The following is a 21,396-nucleotide window of genomic DNA, read 5'->3' on the forward strand; positions in this document are numbered from 1 at the left end:
TATATTAAATTTTACATAATGTAGCAATTCTTGAATATCCATATTATTTTTCTCATCACCAGCAAATCCTTGTTTTATTTCTATATATATTTTTGATGTATCATTTTTCTTTCATCTTCCCTAGGAATTATGTATCCATACACTATGAGTATCACAGGCCTAATTTATCATTTATCATTGCAGAAGAAAACCATCAAAACCTTTGTAACATTTTCTTCAGAATATTTTGATAATTTAATCATGGAACAAATTTGTATTAGGGTTAGTTTATAATGGGATGGTCTCTAAGAGACAAGAGGAAATAAACTAGCTTCATGATCTTAGAAACATAGCTGCAAGTTCCTGTATGTATTATAGAAACTTAGATCTCCTTATCATGTTGCTTACGCCAATTTTTTTCTGTTCAGTTTTGGAAATTACTGCTGATAACCTTCTACAATATAGACATGCTTATAAACTCTTAATAAAAAAAAATCCAGCTCATACTAGAAGAGTAATGAGGCATTACTCAATTGACACCCTCTATTAAAAACAAATACAAACTATAAGAAGGACATTACTTTTAATCTGCTAGAGGATGAAAAAGAATGTTGGTAATACAGTAGACATTAACAATTTTATTTAATTCCAAAATAAGTTAGAAAATATATTTGGTAATTACCTTGCTCAATTTCTCTAATGTTAACTGTTTCTAGAAGGTAATAAACACTCAATAAATGTTAGTGTTTGTTATTTTATTGTTATTATTTATTATGATACTCAATAAATATTAGTATTTGTTATTTTATTGTTATTATTTATTATGATGATGATCTTGTTTTTAGCCTTTGATGTGTGGCATATGGATGGGTTTTTTAAAGTTTTCAAATGAAATATTAAGACATTTCACCCTTTTAAAAATTTCTGGATTTTGCACAGATTTTGTAATCCATATAAGATATGGTAGAGTAGTATGTGTATATATAGGGTTTATAGTCAAACCGTTATTATTTGTGTTGTTACCTTTTTCTTTCTTTTATTTTGCTATGATGCTCAATCAAGAAAGTATAATGGTTTCTAATTTGGCAGAAGTTTAACCTATATTTACCCTAAATTAATCTCATGATAGTTTATTTTCTAAAGGATGAAATATTTGCCATGAATGGAAAGATGATTCTCAGTTTATAGAATAATAAGCAGGATGCTGAAAGCAGAAAAGATGTTGCCAGTAAAGTAAACCAGAGGAACGTCAGCCAGCACTGCTGCACCTGACCAGGGCAGACAGCAGCCTGGCCTGATCAGCATGGGTACCAAAGGGCATCAAGCGGGCAGTGCCTAAGGTCGCTGCTGATTCAGCCACTATAATGCAGCTGCTCTGTGAACAGGAACTGGAGAACTCATCCTGGTCCCTGTAGTTGATTTCACCCAGGCCATGACTGCACACTGTTGATGGCATGAAACGTGACAGATGGAAGAATCGGCTCACAAATGCAGACACATTTCTCAGTGTTTCTAGGACATCCCAGTGCTGGTTCATTACTAAAGCCCAAACTCATGAGCAGAGAGCCACAGAACGTGCTCGGACCCTGGGTGTGTTTTTCTTTCTTCCTTCCTTCCTTCCTTCCCCCCCCCCCCAAAAAAGATATGACTCATTATTTAAACACATTTTGAATTTGAATTCCGTCCAGTAGAATATGCATTCTTCTTTAGTGACAGTCTCTACCACTAATTATGGGCTTATAGTCACAGCTTCACTCATTTTCTTTATCTGCTTGTCCCTAAAGGCATTTGAATTTGCAATTCTTGTAAATAACCTGTAAACCACAGGAAGGCAGGGATTATGTCAGTTTCTTTTACTAATGTGTGTCTGTCACCTACCAGAATGCCTTACACATTGTAGGCTATCATTAATACTTGATGAAGTGAAGAATATATACATCAATGAATAAATACCAGTCTTACAAGCATATCTTCAGAGTAAGAAACAGAGAAGTAAAATTTATATATGCCCACCCTGATCAACTTTATATTGCTTAAAAATGACCATTACTTGTTCCCATTAACTCTGGCAAACTGGTACAAATTAAGGCAGGCTATCTAAACAAGTTACTATGCTACCAAACCACAAATCGCAGATTCTGAGTCCTGGAGGTGAAGGTTATCAAGAAATCCCAAACCATCATTTTGAGTGTGCTCTCAGCATATAAAATAATCCTTCTAAAAGACAAACAACGTGTAGATGCACTGCCACCTGTCATATACTTTTTAATAATAATCTGTCTGCGAGAGAGAAAAATGGGAAAAGGGAATTCTTAACAGCTGAGATAAACAAAGCTAAGACAGGCTCTTTCATTGGTACAAAATCTGACAGTCTTATTTATGAGTGGCTCAAGGATAGAGTGTGAAACCAAGAGAGGCTATTGTCATCAACCTTTACTTGAATAGGCTAGCCTATGAGTTTTTGGCACCCAGCTCAATGGGTTTTGAACAGGCACTTGGAAACAACAAAACATTTTCATCACATCCTTTATGCTCTTTTGAAACCTTTGTACCACTTAAAGCCACATAATGATTCTTAATCTCAATGTTTTACACGATCTAGAAATTTCATCTCCAAAACTGAGAAAACATGCTGGCAGGGAAGTACAGAATGATTGCCTCTTTCTAATACCTGCGGTAGGAGCATGATAATAACTGTAAGACAACTTCTCCCTTCTCTCAAAGATAATTATGGCTCTCTAGAATTCAGCATCTGTGCTACCAGATGTTACTGTCAAGCACGTAAGCAATGGGTTTGAGCACTGCACAAACCTGGCCAATTTCCAAGAGTCTTTGTCTGAATACCTCAGCAGAAGCAGGTGGCTTTCTAGAGTCCAAGATTTTAAGTACCTTACCATACAAATCCTGTTCAATAGGGAAGAAATGGTTTTCTCTAATGACGGATTGAATCTGTTCAGGTTCAAACCACTACTATGGGGCTACTGATAGATACTTTTTTAGCTATGCTTTATATGAAAGGAATAAAAACTCAAACATTTAGTATCACTAATAAAAAAAAATAATAATTACAAGCCAAAAATATGTCACCATTTTCCCTCAAATAAATGACATCCTGCTGTCATGGCAACTGACCAAATGACTTTATGAGAATGGAAATAAAATGTTTTCTTAAAAAAAAAAAAAGCAAAGATGTTTTAAGTAGACTGCAATGCTAGTTACACAATCAGTCAGTGTTAGGAAGACATTAAAATGTTGATTAGGAGATGTAGTGAGTTTTAATAGACTTTCATAAAATTAAATGTAATTGTTAAAATTTGAGACTGTCCTTCCTTTTTCATGTTCAAATAGGCTTCAATTTATGAAATACTGATAGTATAGCATAGTATTATTTTCTTATACTTACTAAGTTGAAAATTAATAACCATAAAATTTTTAAAATTTTTACATTTACATTAAATGTAAAATATCTATGTTTCACTAAGATTGGAAGACAAATTTCCTCTTAACTCTAAATTTACTTCAGAAGATATTAGTTGACATTTTCCTAAAAAATGCCACAGTCAAAATCAGTTCTTCTACCTAGGGAGATCTCCTCAAATGTAAATAATTGAAGAATTTTATTAAAATGAAGCCATTTATATTCTGTGCATTTTTTTTTTTTTTGGTGATTAAATAAGTGGATCCATTTCAGATCATGGAAGAAGAGTATGTGTCTACAGGATGCTAGTAAATCATAATTTAATTAAATTCAGTTAAAAATAACTTCTTTTTCAAAAAAGATACATCAAACCAGTGCTTACCCATACAAAAGGCAAAATCATAAGTGATTGGTTTTTCTACTATTCTGTCATCAAGTAATTATAGAGAAAACACACACACACAATGAAGGGAAATACTAACTTTGAGTCTTTTTCATTGTTTTTACTACTCAGTTCATGTGATTGAAGCAGTCATTCTTAAAAAATCAGCATGATCCATCATCCTATTAGGAGTATTCATAGGTAGTATGCCCTACTTTGTAAAGTAAGGTAAGCAAAACTCTGAATCTCATTTTTCTGATTTATCTATATTTTTCTTATCCATTTTCTTACTAAGGATTATTTTAAAAGCTTGTCAGTTACTTATTAGTAGTCCCACCAGAGGGCAGACAGAGGAAAGCTCAAACTAAAAACTCAAATAAGCACAATACTGATATTTATTCATTTTCCCATCAAGGTTAGTGTAGAGAGGGGGCATTTTGATGCTATTTCAGACCATTCAGTATTGTTTTGCACAGTCCTTCTCTTGTCTCTGGGTAGGCTGGAGACTCTCATGATCTAATAATTATCTAAAATAATTTTTAATGGAACAGAATATATTTTGTATGTAGAAGATTACTTATGAGTCAATAGACACACATGCAGCAAATCTAAAATTCAAGACAGTTCATAATAAGAAGCCAATAGAGAGATTTCAGAAGGTGAGATTTTTAACTGTCCTGTGGGAACCATGAAACATACTTATTACCAAATATAGTATGCATCACATTTTTTACAATAAAAATTCTGACAAAGGTGAAAAGAGAATTATATTAATCCAATCTGTATGCTACAAAAACATATAAAATAATTTCTACAACCACAGGACTTGGTCAGTACTTGATTCTAGGTCTATTTCTGAAATGATAAAAAAGAGGTTTAATAACAACTTTATTATATTTGTCAAAAGAGAGAATGCCCTTCAAACCAACACAAAATTCTTTGAAATGGTAGAAAGAATTGTTTTAGAATATCTTTCTGTAAAAAAAAAAAAAAAAAAACCTGTTAATACAACAATTATTATAAGGAACAGTAAATCATCATTACCAAAACAATTTTGTGCAAAATAAGTAGGAAGTATGCATTTTTGCAATAGTAATAACTCAGGTGAAAAACTACAGAGGAGTTTTAAGATAGTAAGACAGAAAATAATGTGTATGTTATCAGTAAATTAGTCAAGAACAAGTAAGTCCCTTTTTCAGTCTAAATAGCTTATTCTTTGTGCCTAGATTTATGAATTCAGGCTCAAGAAAGGTCAAACAAAAAAAGAATAAGTCATTTTTTTTCTAGTAGGATATAATTATTATCTAATGTTCTCTAAACTCAGAAATTATAAAACTAACTGTTAATTCTGAAGATAACGTGTGCACAAAATACTTAACATCTGGATCTTTTAGTGGGTTTATATCTATTGAATGACACCACTAAGTAGGTAACCTGGGAAACAGAATTTTTTTTCTAAATTGGAGATAAGAGCAACTTACAGAACTAAAAATCCAGAGAGCTAAAGGGAGAGTTAATATGGCAACAGGCATAGGAATTATTGCTGTAGAGGGGGTGAATGAACATCAAAACATGGTAAACATCGGCTACAGAAGTTCTGGCACCACCTAAATTAAGAGTATGGTGGGTATTAGGGAGGGCACATACTGCATGGAGCACTGGGTGTGGTGCAAAAACAATGAATACTGTTACGCTGAAAAAAAAAAAAAAAAGAGTAAGCGGTCCAAGGGAAATTATCCTTATTGGCAAATACTGATCCTCAAAAATCCTTCCCTATCCAAGGATGAATTAAAAGATTTAAAAGGTAATATGTATGAGAAAATAATTCAATAAATAAGGGAAGAAGAATATGGTGGTAATGAATAAAAAAGGGAATATTTGGGGGGGGAGTATAATACTTGTTAGTGATAACTTTGAAACTATTATATCGAAATCATACAAAATTATAAGGTCTCTTTTAAACCTTGAAATTCTATCGGAGATCAGGCACTAGACTGAGATGAGAAGAATACTTATCAAAATTAGTAAAAATGACAAAAAATTTAAAAACACAATGGCAAAGTTAAAATCATAAGCGTTAAATACCAGAATTAGTGCTGGAAAAAATCAAATCAGGAATTTAGAGAATTGATCTGAAAAGCTCTCCAAACACAAACACAACAACAACAAAAGAAGTAGAACAAGCAGCACTCAATTCTGTGCGTAGCATGAGTCCACATGTGGGGCTTACACACTCCTAAGAATAATAATGGGAAATAATCATAGGTATTAACGATGGCTATCTCCAGACTGTTCAAACATAAAAGGGTTTCACTCTTATTCCTTGTATTTCTCAATCTAAAGACTTTTTATAGTATATATTGCTTTTTTTTTTAAGACTTTATTTATTTGGCAGACAGAGATCAGAAGTAGGCAGAGAGGCAGGTAGAGAGAGAGGAAGGAAAGCAGGCTCCCTGCTGAGCAGAGAGCCCAATTTGGGACTCGATCCCAGAACCCTGGGATCGTGACCTGAGCCGAAGGCAGAGGCTTTAACCCACCGAGCCACCGAGGTGGCCCAAGTATCTATTACTTTTATAATGCAAAAAAGTAAACACACACAGGCTTATCTTGACACACATCGATAGATTGATAGGTAAATAGACAGATAGGTATATCAATTGATGGAATGGCATGTCTATAATAATAAATCCCTGCTGTCTGGTCATTCTTAGGCTGGAGGCTTTGTAAACCTGCTACCTTTAAATTACAAGAATGAAGCTTAATTAACCTAGGTTCTATTTCTCCCTTTCAATTCTGCATAATTCAAAATTCTATGAAGTTGAAAGTTAGAAGTTATCCCAGTTTGTAATAGCATGTTATCCTAGCTAATTCTTCATTTCACCATTTAAGAAGAATGTTTTCTAAATTTCTGTAGGAACTTAGGGGAAGATTCAGGTTCAGGAATAAGCTGAAAAAAAAAAAAAATAGTCCCAAGATCTAATATTTTTACTGCTTTAGTTCTTTTAAGCTCTTTTAAATGTTTTCCTTTATATTTTTGCTTACTTACTCTTAATGAAAATTTAGGAAAGCTTCCTTTAATTTTTCATGAAGACCAAAAAAAAAAAAATCAATGTCATTTCTACAATAAGGTACGGAGCAAGCTAACATGGTGAGGGCAGGAAGGGCAACACCAGCTCTGATGTTAAACAAGCTGACGGTGAATCTCGGCTCTACTATTTACTAACTGTATGTCATTAGGCAAGGAGATAATCACTGAGAGCAGCTTCTACATCATTAAAGAAAAAACAAACCTAACTGCTAAAACACTTATTTCCCTAAATCCTGTGGAATGCTTTCCATGTTGCCAGACAGTTGCCTCTTTATATGTACTTTGGGATTTGATTAATTACTTTCTATAAAGTGTTTTTGTAAATTTTAAACGTACCTCTCTTATTCAGTACCAGTTTCTCTACAAAAGTGACTTTTAAATGTGAATGCTAGATCATTGTTTTCTCTTTGTCCTAATGTCAACAATTAAGTTACTGGAACTCTTAACATTTAATGTCTGTTGATATGCCAAAGTCATGCTCTTTTTGTCAACTGTTTATTCCTGGCCCAGGGTAGAGTTAGCATTTCTGCAGCTAACCTATTTTCAGAAATAGCAAAAAGCACACCCTGATTAAAACATTTTCAGTGGAAAGAATTTATTTTTACAGTCAAAGAGAATAACCAAAGCTACTGTCTAATATATAACATTGCAACTTATCCTAGCATGAATTAACATAGCTGAATATATTTGAGTACATTAAAACATGGAGAACATTTATTGACCACCTACCACAGGATGGATACATACTAGGTACTGTGTGTATGTGTGTGTGTGTGTGTGTGTGCATGAGTATGTACATGTGGATAATTATTCAATTCTTGCTATGATCCTTCAAGGTATTACACTTTTGTGGGAAGAAATTGAGACAAGTATCTTGCCCAAAGTCACACAATATATATCCACTTCACTCTGGCCACCTATGCCCCCGTCATCTCTGCTGAGAAAGCCTATCATGAACAGCTTACAGTAGCAGAGATCACCAACACTTGCTTTGAGCCAGCCAACCAGATGGTGAAATGTGACCCTCGCCATGGTAAATACATGGCTTGCTGCCTGTTGTACCGGGGTGATGTGGTTCCCAAAGATGTCAATGCCGCCATTGCCACCATCAAGACCAAGCGTACCATCCAGTTTGTGGACTGGTGCCCCACTGGCTTCAAAGTGGGCATTAATTACCAGCCTCCCTCTGTGGTGCCCGGTGGAGACCTGGCCGAAGTCCAGCGAGCTGTGTGCATGCCGAGCAACACCACAGCCATCGCTGAGGCCTGGGCTCGCCTGGACCACAAGTTTGACCTGATGTATGCCAAGCGTGCCTTTGTTCACTGGTATGTGGGGGAGGGCATGGAAGAAGGGGAGTTTTCTGAGGCCCGTGAGGACATGGCTGCCCTTGAGAAGGATTATGAGGAGGTCGGAGCGGATAGTGCTGAGGGAGAGGATGAGGGTGAAGAGTATTAGGCTGTCTGCTATGATTTTTACACTCCGTTGTCTTGGGACTGTCTTTTTTCTGTTCTGGAAGCTGTCTGTCCATGGCCCTAACTTGTCAATAAAAGTGATATTTCCATTTTAAATATCAAAAACAAAAACAAAACACACAGTTGTGTTCACTGACAGATTTTTTAAGGCAAATCTCCCAGGCTCCAAAGGAATAAAATTATCCAATTTAGAGACATATTTTAAAACAAAGATTTTTCAATATACACATGATCATGCCTTAACAAAAGCTAAAATGTGACAGAATACCAAAGGATTCTATAGCATAGATGAAAAGAAATACTAATGACAGGTATTCATATCTCTCTTAAAACAGAATTTGACAAGTTAAAATACCTTTCAAATAGTCAAAATCATGTGTGAATCAAATATTAACAGAAGATTTATCACCCTCACTGAATGAAATGAAGACCCATCCAGAGAACCAGCTTGTCTCTATAAAATACTGGATGAGCTAGAACCACAAATGTTACCTGACATAGGTTACAGTTCAATGAATCCATGAGAAATTATTTAAACTGTGTTTTAAAAAAAGAATTGGAGGTTACAGAGCATAGCAGAAAAAAGTGTTGGCTCTGGATGCAGACTCCTGGGTCTAAACCCAGATCCTGCTCCATCCATGCTAGAGCCTCAAGCCAATCACTTAACAGCTCTATGCCTCCATTTCTGGATGTGTGAAATAAAATAGATAAATAAATGAAAAATAACAGTACCGCTTCATAAGGTCATTGAGGGGGTTAAAATAGTAGTAAGGCACATATCAAGATCTCATCAAATATTAAAAGTGTAGAAGGTCTATAACTGAGCAGAAGCATAATATTTTAAAGGTAAAACATGACTGAATCAAAAGTTCCTCATCACAAGTGACATGTGAATCTAAAGCACCTTAAATTTAACAATGGTAATTGCCATATTGTTTAATTCATTTAGAAAATTTCTCAGACTTAGATGCACAAATGAGAAAGGATAAATATTTTAGGGAAGACAGGAAGAGTACTAGACTAGATACATTGCTATAGCTACAAAACATTGATTTTTTTAAATCTACATTGAGAACATATGCAGCATGCATTATGCTAGGCACCGGGGTGGGGGGTGGGGGCTAAGACTAAACAAGACTTCAGAAAATTATTAACTAATACTGAAGGCAAGAATGCAAATACCTATGGCGTTTTTCATTGACACCATATTCTCAAGTCTTCAGAGAAAATAACAACATAGAAAATGTTCTCTGAGGGATGTTGAAGGTTCTCCTGACCCCCTAAATCACATCTTCATATGCTTCTGTCAATGCCTAACATACCTTAATCTTTTGACTAAAAAGGTGAAGTCCCCTGTTACACAATAAACACTCTCTGGAAGCAGAACACATTAAACCATTAAACACTTAGCTCCAAGTTCATGTAATTGCTTGGTGAGGCTCTGTGAATTTTGAAGGGAAGGAAAACAGGTTGAATAGTGTCAGCATCACAGTAACAGATCAGTTTTTTTAATCACGTCTGTTACTCGAACTTCTCTAAATACTACAGTAGCTTTGTTTATACTTTCTTATGAAATGATAGATTTCTAAATTGTAATAAATGTATACTTGTTCAAATACTTCAGATTGGAATGTCAGTCAGGCTTTGTCACTCCCACTGTTACTTCCAGTTCATGGAATCATCTGGACCTCTACTCTCTTTTAGGCATCTTCTATTATCATACTCTTCTCCATGACCAAGCAGACTACACTCCCTTCACTTGTCTATATCTTGCCTATATCCTCCGGTGTTTCTCTACCTCAACGGCTTGAAAGAAACCTGACCTGAGATCGCAGCAGCGTATCTGTATCTCAGTGTGGCCAGTTGAGAAGTGCTGAACAAAAAAAGTATCACACAAATTCTCAGGTTGAGACCACCAAATTTTTCAGCTGATTCTCCAGATTCAGAGAGAATTAAGATGGCTATCAGGGAGGGGGCTATCTGCAGCTGAAGACGAAGGAGCTGACAGCCAAACATGCCAAACCCACTCCCCACAGATGGGCAGCAATTGGTCCTAGAGTGGTAATCTGGATAGGTATACCTCAATAGCTACCATACCACATATTGGTGGACTCTAATTTCAACTATATCCCCCATGATAAACTGAAGTCCTTTGATGGTCCCATCGTCAATTCCAACTCCATTGCAGCCATTTAGAAACATTCTCCACTCATCTGAAACTGATCTACCCCATTATTCCTTGCCTCCTTTGCATCCCATCCTCAGGGAATGATTTACTGCAAAGAGAAAATGCAAGATATCAGACAGAACTTCCTGAACTTCCGCCGCCACACCTATGCCCTTGTCTGTTCCCACTTCTCTCTTTTCTTCCATGAACGCACTTCAGTAACTGACTTCTGACTTCCACATCAAAGCCACATTTCTTCCCACGGCTGACAGCCCGCCTTCATGATCAGGCTCCTGTCTAATTCTCCATTCTCTCTTACACCACTTCCTTTATGTTCATGATCCCCTAAAGATTATACTTCTATCCCCAGAAATTATTGTGCTATGGCACATTTCCCTTAGGCATATATTTTTCCCTCTGTGCTAAGCACTCTTCATGGGCCTTCTTTGCTTCATTAATTCCCCAGTTGCTTTTGAATCTCAGTTGATTTGTCAGGCAGCTAATCCTGACCCTTCAATATGGCTTTATCATCCCGTTAACCTGCATCACTGGCACTGTCTTGCACTCATTTCAATATGGAGTAGTTGCCTATTGTGTAGTTAATGTTCCCAACAGACCATGAGCTCTCTGAGGACAGGGCATGATCTTACACAGAGTTCATCCTCCAGACTCACATGAATAACTGCCTGATACCTAATAGACACTCATTTTTTTTTCAATGAAGAGTTCCTTTTATAATTTATACATGATACTAAGGGCCAGAACTAAGGCACTTGGAATGCATTATCTCATTTTATCTTCACAGGATCCTACTAGATTTTTACAATTATTACTCAAAAACTAGGCAGGAAGGGGCTCTCAGGTGGCTCAGTGGGTTGAGCTGCTGCCTTCAGCTCAGATCATGATCTCAGGGTCCTGGTATAGAGCCCCACATCAGGTTCTCTTTTCAGGAGGGAATCTGTTTCCCCTCCCTCTCTCCCTGCCTCTCTGCCTACTTGTGATCTCTCTCTCAAATAAATAAATAAAATCTTAAAAAAAAAAAAAAAGAGAGAGAGCAGAAGAAAAGAAAAGAAACTAGGCACTGGGGGCTTCAGTCATGCATGAAAAGTTCTCATCCAGATAAGAGACAGAACTAAGATTCAAACTCAGATGTGTCTAAATTTCAACTCCTTTATTTATCCATATAATCTCCTCTGCTAGACTATAAAGCCACTAGGCATTAGACTCATGTCGTATCTATTCATGTCATTAAATTTATTCATTTGTTTATCCATCTCCACACTGTGCCTTACCACCTGATAGCCCCAGATAAATACCAGTTGACTGAATAATAAATTTCCACCATTTTTGTTATTGTTACTTTTTTAGATTTTTATACCTTTCTTTTGACCCAACTACAAAGGGTAAAGAAGTAACTTGCAATGTATAATATTTTAAGGAAATGTTTTTTACTATGGAGAAATGAAATTTGAAGACTAATGTAGTCTTTAGACAGAGGAACAGATATAATTTGGTGATAAGCACTACTCTGTTTCAAATGAAGATAGGGTTAGAGGTAATGAATTTAAATTATAGAAAGAATGAGTTAGGTTAGAAGTTGAACAAAAATTCTCTGAATATGAATAATGAAATATAAGAAAATGTACCCAAGGGAAGATGTATGAATCACCATCTCTGTAGCATTTGAAATAATGTAGACAGAGAACTATCTATCTGAATAGCAGAAATATAAGAAATAAATCACCTCTTCCAGGTTTATGATAGCATGCTCCTGTCCTTCTTATCTGCTAATGATGACTTTTATATTTCTAAGAAAGACCAGATTGTATGTATAAGGGGAGGATAGCATTTCCACAATGTAAATTACAAAGTAGAGAGGAATTTAAACTTCATTCCCTTATTGAGTCACTTTTTCAGGTATTATACAAAGATTCATGGTTATCAGAACATGAATATATTTTGAATAGGAGAAAAGCAGTAATTTTCAAAAAAAAAAAAAGAGTAAATCTGAGGGTAAATCAACCTATCTTCCTAAATGTGGTAGTTTATCTCAATCACCTAAATAGTTAATCAAAATATTTGCTTGGAAAATCTAATTTCCACCAGGAAACTTTCAGATAAAATATCCCTGATTATCAAAGAGAAGATTCATATTTGTTTTTAATCTCATTGGATAGAAAAATTCAGAGAGAGAAATATTTCAATTCTTTTAACCAAACACACTTAAAATATCTAATTTGTATGACCTTTCAAAACTATTTGTAAAAAGAAAAGGGGGGACAAACAAATAAAACCTCTATTATTTCTTTAAGAAAAAAAAGAAAGAAAGAAAACAGCTTAAGACACTTACCAAACTGCTGGTAGCAACACATATGCACTATCTTTTATTCATATTACCTAAATCCAAAATGTTTTGGAAACCAAAGCCAGTTTGGGTAACTTTTCAGTGACATCATTTGGTGGCAAAACCTCATTGTTACTGACATTAGGCCACTTGGAATTGAAAGATGTCCTACAAAGAATTAAATGCTCAGCTACAAAAATATTAATATGTTTTATTACCTGTATTACCCAAATCCCTGTGGGGGTATTATATACTATATTACTACAATATATAAACCTAAAACAAATCTAAAAATCCTACAACATCTGGATCTAAAACATAACTGGCCCAAGGGCTTTGGACAAGAAATTATGGGTTCATGCCTTGGGGTGACTGCCCATAACCCATGTTAGCTCTTTTAATATTCATTCACTACTTGATAGTTCCTTTTGGTCTCCACGTCTCTGTATCCAGTCTTCTAAAACAGGCACTGGGACAATTTGCTAGATTCTCACTTTGACTTATTGCACCTTGGTACGCCAGTCTCCTCTCACATTTATTTTCCCTTCTGGCATTTACTTCTCACCCCATCCTTTGCCTTGAGATCCCCTTAGCTATCTCAAGGCAACTTAATCCCCTAGCATGGTCCCTTTAGCCCAGAGATTTAGAGGAAAAAATTTAAAAAAAAAATTACACACACACACACACACACACACACACACACATATTTGAGTATAATTAATAAACAAATATATATCTTTTGGAAAGATGACGTTTGATAATTTTATCAAGAGATTTAAGAATTGAGTCAACATTTTATTATGTACTCCTACTTGTAGGAATCTAGTCCAAAGAAACAATTTTAAATATAAAATATATGGCACCTGGATGGCTCACTTGGTTAAGCATCTGCCTTTTGCTCAGGGCATGATCCCAGGGTACTGGGATTGAGCCCCTAGTGGGGGTCTCTCCTCAGCAGGAGCCTTCTTCTCCCTCTACCTGCTGCTCCCCCTGCTCGTACTCTCTCTCTGTGTCAATTAAATAAATACAATCTTTTAAAAAAACTTAAATAAATAAATAAATATAAAACATATTTATTTATGCACAAAGGTTCTAGAGAAATAATATTTATAAGGTCAAAAAATGGAAATAATTTGTATATACAGTAATAAGAGAGGGTTAAATAAATTACAGTATGTCACTTTATAGTACAATATAGTAAGTACCATTATAAATAATACTTAACAAGAATAAGTAAAAATACAATTAGGAAGAATATGTTACAAAAATTTAATGATATAAAATTAGGTTAAATAAACCAGGTAAAATAATTTTTAATACGGATGCAGCTTTTTCCCTTGAAGTATGCATAGTTGTGAAAAGAAAATATCAACATGATTATTGCAGTGGGACTAATGAAGATATATTTTATTTTATTTTATTTTTTATTTACTGGAGAGAGAGAGAGAGAGCACAAGAGGGAGGAGGGTCAGAGGGAGAAGCAGAATTCCACTGAGCAGGGAGCCCAACATGAGGCTTGATTCTGGGACTCCAGGATCATGACTTGAGCCAAAGGCAGACTGATCTACCCTGGTGACCCACTATGTTTTATTTTCTGTATATGCATTTTCAATTTTTCTGTAATGGAAGAATATTACTGTGTAATGAGAAATAGTTTTCTTTAATAGAAAAGAATGAGACATGCTTAAGACTACTAGATTTTATAATCTGATCTTTAGTATTGTTAATATTTCATAAGGGGTCAATTTCTATAAATTCTATAGTTATGTTCTCAGAACAAAAGCTTGACTGAGGGTTTCTGAAGGAAATTCCCTTACATGAATATTTCTCCTTGCCCACGAAAGATATATTTACCTTTTACAAATACACATATATATGTAAAAATATATACATACATATATGTATACACACACATATATACCGACACATACATACACATACACACACATACACGTACATATCTCCAGGAATTATTTTTAAAACCAAAGCCTTATTTGATGAATCATTTCAAATAAACATCATAATTTTTACTAACTTATGCAAATACAAGGTCACTACGACTTTTAAGTGCCGAAGTTAGTAGTTCATACCCAGACTCTTCAGAAAGTAAATCTGCTAAATAATTCCCTACATCAATCAAGCCTTTAATTGGTAGCAGATTTTAAAGTATGAGGTCATTTTTTTAAGAATAGCCTCATTACTGTGAAAATCCTATTTAGCCATCTCCAGGAAAAAAAAAAAAAAGCTGCATTTTGATTTGTCTCTTCACACATACTTATAAAAATGTGCCTCACAGTGTATGCAATAATAGATGGCTTAAAAAGGAACAACTTTACCTTTATAAAGGGAAAGTTTTCTGTTACCTGTCTGGCTCTATGTCCCCTAACAGACCTCCAGTCTAATCCTGGGACCACTTACCTGCCACCTGCAGTCAGTGCTGCCTTAACCAGTCTTTCGTGGGGAGGTTTAAAGCACTGGGGTAGTTGGGTTTCATCTATCTTGTTCGAAGGATGCCCCATGACCATTTAAGGTACATACACTCATACACTGAATACCCACAAGATTGTAGTAGCTACCTCAGAGTTTCCTGCCTCCCCTCAGGTCAACTCCACACTCTGCCTATATCCTGCCTGAACTTTGTGTTCTCTTAGGCTTCCTTTCCTTTTGAACTCAAATGGTCTAACTTTGGCTCTTTCAAAACCCAGGAGCTCTGGCCCTGGGACATTCTCACTTCTACCTCATCTCACCTTCCCTCTCCACACCCTAAGGAGTTGGTTCACCTTCATTACCAATCTAACATATGGGCTTTTTACCTGCCTGGCCTTTTGCCCAGTACTTCCATTCCTTTCCCCATAACAACTGAACTTTGCGTCTGCAAATAGTTTTCAGCAGCTTCTCCTATGTTAGCGTTCTGGTTCTAGTATTTTATATGCTATTACAATAAGCTTCTCTGGGCTTATTCTTAACATTATCCAGAAGGACTGAATCTCTACCTGACTCATAAAACTGTGCTCTCAGACCAGCTGCCATTTTTATTTTTCTGGTATTACCTAAATATCCACTTATTTTCTTGACCCAAATTTCTTTAGACATCTACCTTTTGCCGACATTTGCTGTATTCTCTAGTGACTGTTCATAGGATCTTCCAAAAATTACTAGCTCTTTTCTGAGAAATATTGTCTACAGAGTCCAGATATTATTGCTATGGGGCTCTGGTTACCAGATGAGATTGGGTTTTAAGATTTACATCTTTCATTTTTACTGATTTTTCACCAGCAATTTTTAATCACTTTATTTATCTAAAATGGTAGCTGTTTTATTAAAGTGATCACATGCCAGGAAAAATCCTACAAGGTCTACAGTACTGGTTATTTATTCATGCTTACTATACAAATCTGTGTTTGTATGTGTTAGTATGCATATCATTTTTTGAGAGGAGCCTAGGGATATTAGCGAAGAAAATTCAAGGATCTTCCCATTACTGTAAAAAGAAATATATGCCTTCATTCATCTTATCAACACAACGAATTATCAATTTTCTTGGCAAATATGTTAAATGATTTTGAAACAAACTTCTCACAGGTAATGATGATGCTCTGTTAGAATTCTTCTCATTAACTGAGAATTAACTCATTCCTCCCAATGGGAAAATCTGCTCTGTAGAATATATATGGAGGTTATAATTATAGAAGTTTAAACTGTTGAGAGATACTGTTTGTTGAACAAAACTGATCATTGGCATTAGTAGTTAGACAGGAGCAATCTATTTGTTAAATAAAGAGCTACAGATAACATAAGGAAACAATTATTTTATATTTCAATGATATGTCATGAAAACAAAGATAAAAGGGCAAAACAATCATTAGTTAATGCAGACTATCATATTTTTACTCTCTATGGTTATATTTTGTATCTTCGGATTTGAGCTATGATATGGTCAAACCTATATAGTTAATACTTTTGTTAAATGTATTTCTGCCTTATTTTTCTGATAAAATTTATAGGCTTTTTGCTTTGTTTTTTTTCTCTTTTTGGTTGTTTATTACCTGAGAATCAGCCTAGCAGGGAGAAAGAAGAGCAAGCGTACCGGATTAGAAAAGAGATTTGGGTCAATGACAAAGGGTATATTTAAAGATTTAATGAGTTCGGTTTTTGCCTCTTTTGAAGGTTAATTCCTAACTGGAATTTCTTGGGGTGAGTCACCCCTGGGAACTAGTGCTTAGTTAAGACTGATGTTGATGTTGACCTTAAACTTAACCAGAAAATCCAGGAGTGTGGCAACAGGCTAAGACCCAGAGGGTAGACAGGTATTTGTCATGCTCTCACCGTGGAGGAGTTAAGGTGTTAAAGAGCCCTGAGATATACTATCAGACTGAATTTATTCCTTCCTTACTTTTTAAGTTTTGAACTTTAACTCCTCTACTTAACACTCTACCCCCACTCCACATCTTTAGGACAGCTTTGTTAATTATTGAAATGGATGCTACATTTGTACTCCATTGTTTTTTGTTTTGTTTTGTTTTTCCTCAACAGGTCTTCTAATGCTATAAATTGGGGAAAATAGTATCTAGCCATTGTTGTTATTTGAGAATTAAATATAATGTATCAAAATATCAGATACATAGAATCAATGCATGCATGACAGTTGTACATTTTTGAGATACAAAACAGTCAAGAAAGGGAACAAAAAAGAAGCTGGAAAGTTAATGGTACTGATAGTGAATTAACTGCATGGCTTATGTGGACTAGAATCATCACTTCTGGCACATAGAATAGAAATACATGTACAAATAGCTCCACAACTGGGAAACAAACAAGTGGCAAGTATAGCTAAAACACTGGCTACAAGTAACCATGAAGCTATCTAAGATAATTCTCCAAAGGAACTCAATTTTTTTATTGCTCTGTCTCATAGCACTTAAGCCCATTTTATAGAAAATGAGGGGAGAGCAACTAATGTGAAACAGAAGTAAATTCTGTGGACAAACCAGGCACGCACACAAGACCTAGTCACTGCAAATATGTATGTTTTCACACATCCAAACTTCATTTTATATAACTCTATAGAAACACAGAAAATAACCAGCCAGATACCAGATAAGTCATTATCTGAGGAATTAACAGTTTGCATTATGTGCCTAAAGATGATGTCAACTAGTTGTTTGACCTTGAGCAAATTGTTTAATCTTTCTGACCTTCGATTCTGTCAACTAAAAGTAAAACATTGGATTTGATGATATTTAAGGGCTCTTCTAGTTCTAGCGTTCTATGATCCTATCAATCTGTAGAAATTATAAAGACTCCAAAATAGAAAGAATCCACTGGAGCTTTATAGCTAGACATCTACCAAAAATAAAAAAGCCACACTCAGAATGATATTTAATGGAGTTTCACAACACTAATTGTACAAATGAAAGAAAGACTCCTCAGGAGTATTAAAAAAGAAGTTAACAGGTCAGAGTAATAAGCAAAGAAAAGAATGTAGTCCTCTAACACTTCTTTTTGTGAAATTCATTTATATCTAAATCTTGATATTGAAACTGCAATTCTCCTTATATTTCTCTATACCTGCTATTCAATTTCCAAATGAACTGAAACAATATAAAAGGACGTTTTCCAATTTCTGTGCAATGATGAGAATACAGAATAAAGTCTAAGAGATAAAATCTTGGCAGATTTTAGAATTGCCTACTAAAAACACAAAAGAGGGAGGAAAAGGGATAATTTGGGGAAATGATACTAATCAAATGATCTTATGATTCTTTGAAGTAACCAATCTTTAACTATTAACCATTACTTCATTTATCCCAAAGGTTGAAAAAATGAGATAGCTGTGCTCTTGATATGCCTAAGAATTTGGAAACCTTTAAGTTAACCCTATATTTTTCCTTCTAAAGAAACACTGAACTTAATATTACTAGCAAGCACTTCATTTCAGTTAAAATCTTTTAAATATAATATAGTTAATGTATTTTCTTTTTAAGCTATTTCACAAGATATTCCTGTGTTTATGTTTTGTTCTCTAATAATAATGTAAGGTCATCATCCAGGAAAGTAATCCAGATAACCTTTTATATTACCTAGCAGAAGGATAATTAGTCAGAGATGTATCCATCCCACACAAAATTTATTTTTATTCATGTGTTTTGTGATTATAAATGCAAACCACATAAAAATGGAAAACACGTAAGAGTATAAAGAGTTAAATTGATGGCCTAAAATTATATCATTTCACTTTTATTAATATTTGTGTTTTATTTCCATCTTTTATGTTATATATTTTTTATAATCTATATTGTAAACATAGTATAAGTTTTATACAATGCTAATTTGAATTATTAAAATGGGGATAATCGGCATAAATATAACAATGTAAATAATACTTAATAATATTTCCAGATAAGAGTAACTAAAAAGTCCAATTAAGAATTGTCCACCTGATGTGGCACCTGGGTGACTCAGTTGGTTGAACGTCCGACTCTTGGTTTTGGATCAGGTAATGATCTCAGGGTGATGAGATCGAGCACCGAGTGGGGTCAGGCTCCATGCTCAGCAGGGAGTCTGCTTGATATTCTCTTCCTCTCCCTTTACTACTCCCCCCACCCCACTTGCTCTTGTATTCTAAACTAAATAAGTAAATCTTTAAAAAAAAAAAAGAATAGTCTGCCTGAAAGAAGTTTAAGTAACATTTCTTCGTCTTCATGTTCTATTAACTCTATAGTCAACAACATAATAGGAACAGGCTTATCCCTCTTATGGACCAAGTACAAATAGTTTATAACATCCACAGGTATCCCATATCAATCCTGAAAGTAAATCTTTTTACTATTCATAGATTTCCTATGTAAATCTCAGAAATATTTGGAAATTACCAGAGTAGTACTTTAGAAGAGAAAGGCAAGCTCCCAGAGAAGTTCTAACTCATTCAAAATACCACAGCACAGATTGCAATCTATGACTTCAACCAAAGTACTTTTTGGGTAGGGTAATAAAGTGAAAGAAAAATGATTTACCATAGTTACCTTTCCTGAATGGTAAGCCATAATGTTCAAGAATGTGTTTAAAAGGTGGGCACACCTATGAAAACAAAGTGCATGTAACAGCATCCCTGAGCAATGTCCAATAGATCAACATTTCTAGAAATATACTTATGAGAAGCCAAGGTCAAAGCAATGACCCTGGGATTCCTTAGGCTGCGTTTAGCATTTTCACCTAATATTTCATGGAATAGACTCACATTAACTGAAGAATTTTCTGCTTTATATGTGCACAACATTAGCCATGATATTTAAACAGGACCAAGAACTCACATTCAATTTTCAGGAGTCTCAGTATGGAAAAAAATAAAAATAAAAATAACAACACTAACAACAAATCTCCTTAAACAAGTTGAATGACCTTGGGCAAATTATTTACTCTCCGTGTTTAGTAATTCCAGACTATGTATGAGATTTAGGTTGCAAATATTTAATGTTTTTATCTGTAAAATTTAAAAAAACTTCATGAATTTATGCATTAAATACATTTTTCTTGATGAGATGTTCTGCTTAGCAGCTGAGAAAAAATGGTTTCTGTTTAATTGCAGTAAAGCTCTCCATTATGATATATATTTACTTTTTCTCAGAAAATAAGCTATAATTCTTAATTTGGAATGAAAATATTTTCCTTTAACATGTTTTTGAATTAAGACTGAATTTTTTAAAGTGGAATTATTCAGTTACTTTTGAAAAGTGAGTTTGATAGGCTGATAAACTTAACAAGACAGCTCTAAATCAGTGAAATTGCCAATATTGTGTCCAGTGAGTGAGACAGCGGAGCCAATCCAAGAACCAATGGAAGGAATTATGTCTCCTTTAAAATATCTTTTTCTCCCTTCACCTCTATCAAATTAAGCTTATATTCTGCACAATCAGAATTTATTAAAACATAAATTTTTTACTAAATCAATCACCTCTATTACCTGTCCTCACCATCAATTCCTCTCTTCTAGTGTCTCTTGACTCCACTCCACTAAGGATTTTGCTGTCCCTACTCCCCAGAAACCATGCTTGTTGTAATCACCAATAACTCCCACCCCCATACATACACACCCACATTGCTAATTCTAGTAGTCAGTTACCACACTTAATATTTCTTTTAAAGATTTTTTTAAATTTATTTGGCAGAGAGAGAGAGCACAAGCAGGCAGAGCAGCAGGCCAGCAGAGGGGCAGCAGGAAGTAGGCTCCCGCTGAGCAGAGAGCCTGATGCAGGGCTCCATCCCAGGACCCTGGATCATGACTCGAGCTGAAGGCAGCCACTTAACTGAGTGACCCAGGTGCCTCAACTTCATTTTTTCTTTAATGCATAACAAGGATATTTTGGCATAGTTAACTATTTTACCCTCTTTGCCTTCTAAAACCCTCACTAGCCTGGGTTCCTCCAACTGTACTAGTAGTTCTTCTAAGTCTCCTTTAGCTGGTTCTGCCTCATCAAATGCTGGTGGACTGCTTCCTCCAATTGTACTAGTAGTTCTTCTAAGTCTCCTTTAGCTGGTTCTGCCTCATC

The 21,396-nt window shown here is 35.0% G+C and overlaps 2 protein-coding genes across 3 annotated transcripts in view; one reads left to right on the forward strand and one right to left on the reverse strand.

Moving 5' to 3' along the window:
- NAALADL2 (N-acetylated alpha-linked acidic dipeptidase like 2) overlaps positions 1–21,396 on the reverse strand; it is a 1,087,900-nt gene that overhangs the window by 637,500 nt on the left and 429,004 nt on the right. The gene's annotated exons all lie outside the window — the stretch shown is intronic.
- On the forward strand, positions 3,986–8,455 carry LOC132012548 (tubulin alpha chain). Its single transcript, XM_059392597.1, has 2 exons — positions 3,986–4,002; positions 7,752–8,455. The coding sequence occupies exons 1-2, from the start codon at positions 3,986–3,988 to the stop codon at positions 8,320–8,322; spliced, it is 588 nt and encodes a 195-aa protein (XP_059248580.1). The 3' UTR covers positions 8,323–8,455.

The sequence above is a fragment of the Mustela nigripes genome, chromosome 2, assembly GCF_022355385.1.
Source record: "Mustela nigripes isolate SB6536 chromosome 2, MUSNIG.SB6536, whole genome shotgun sequence".
Classification (NCBI taxonomy): Eukaryota; Metazoa; Chordata; class Mammalia; order Carnivora; family Mustelidae; genus Mustela; species Mustela nigripes.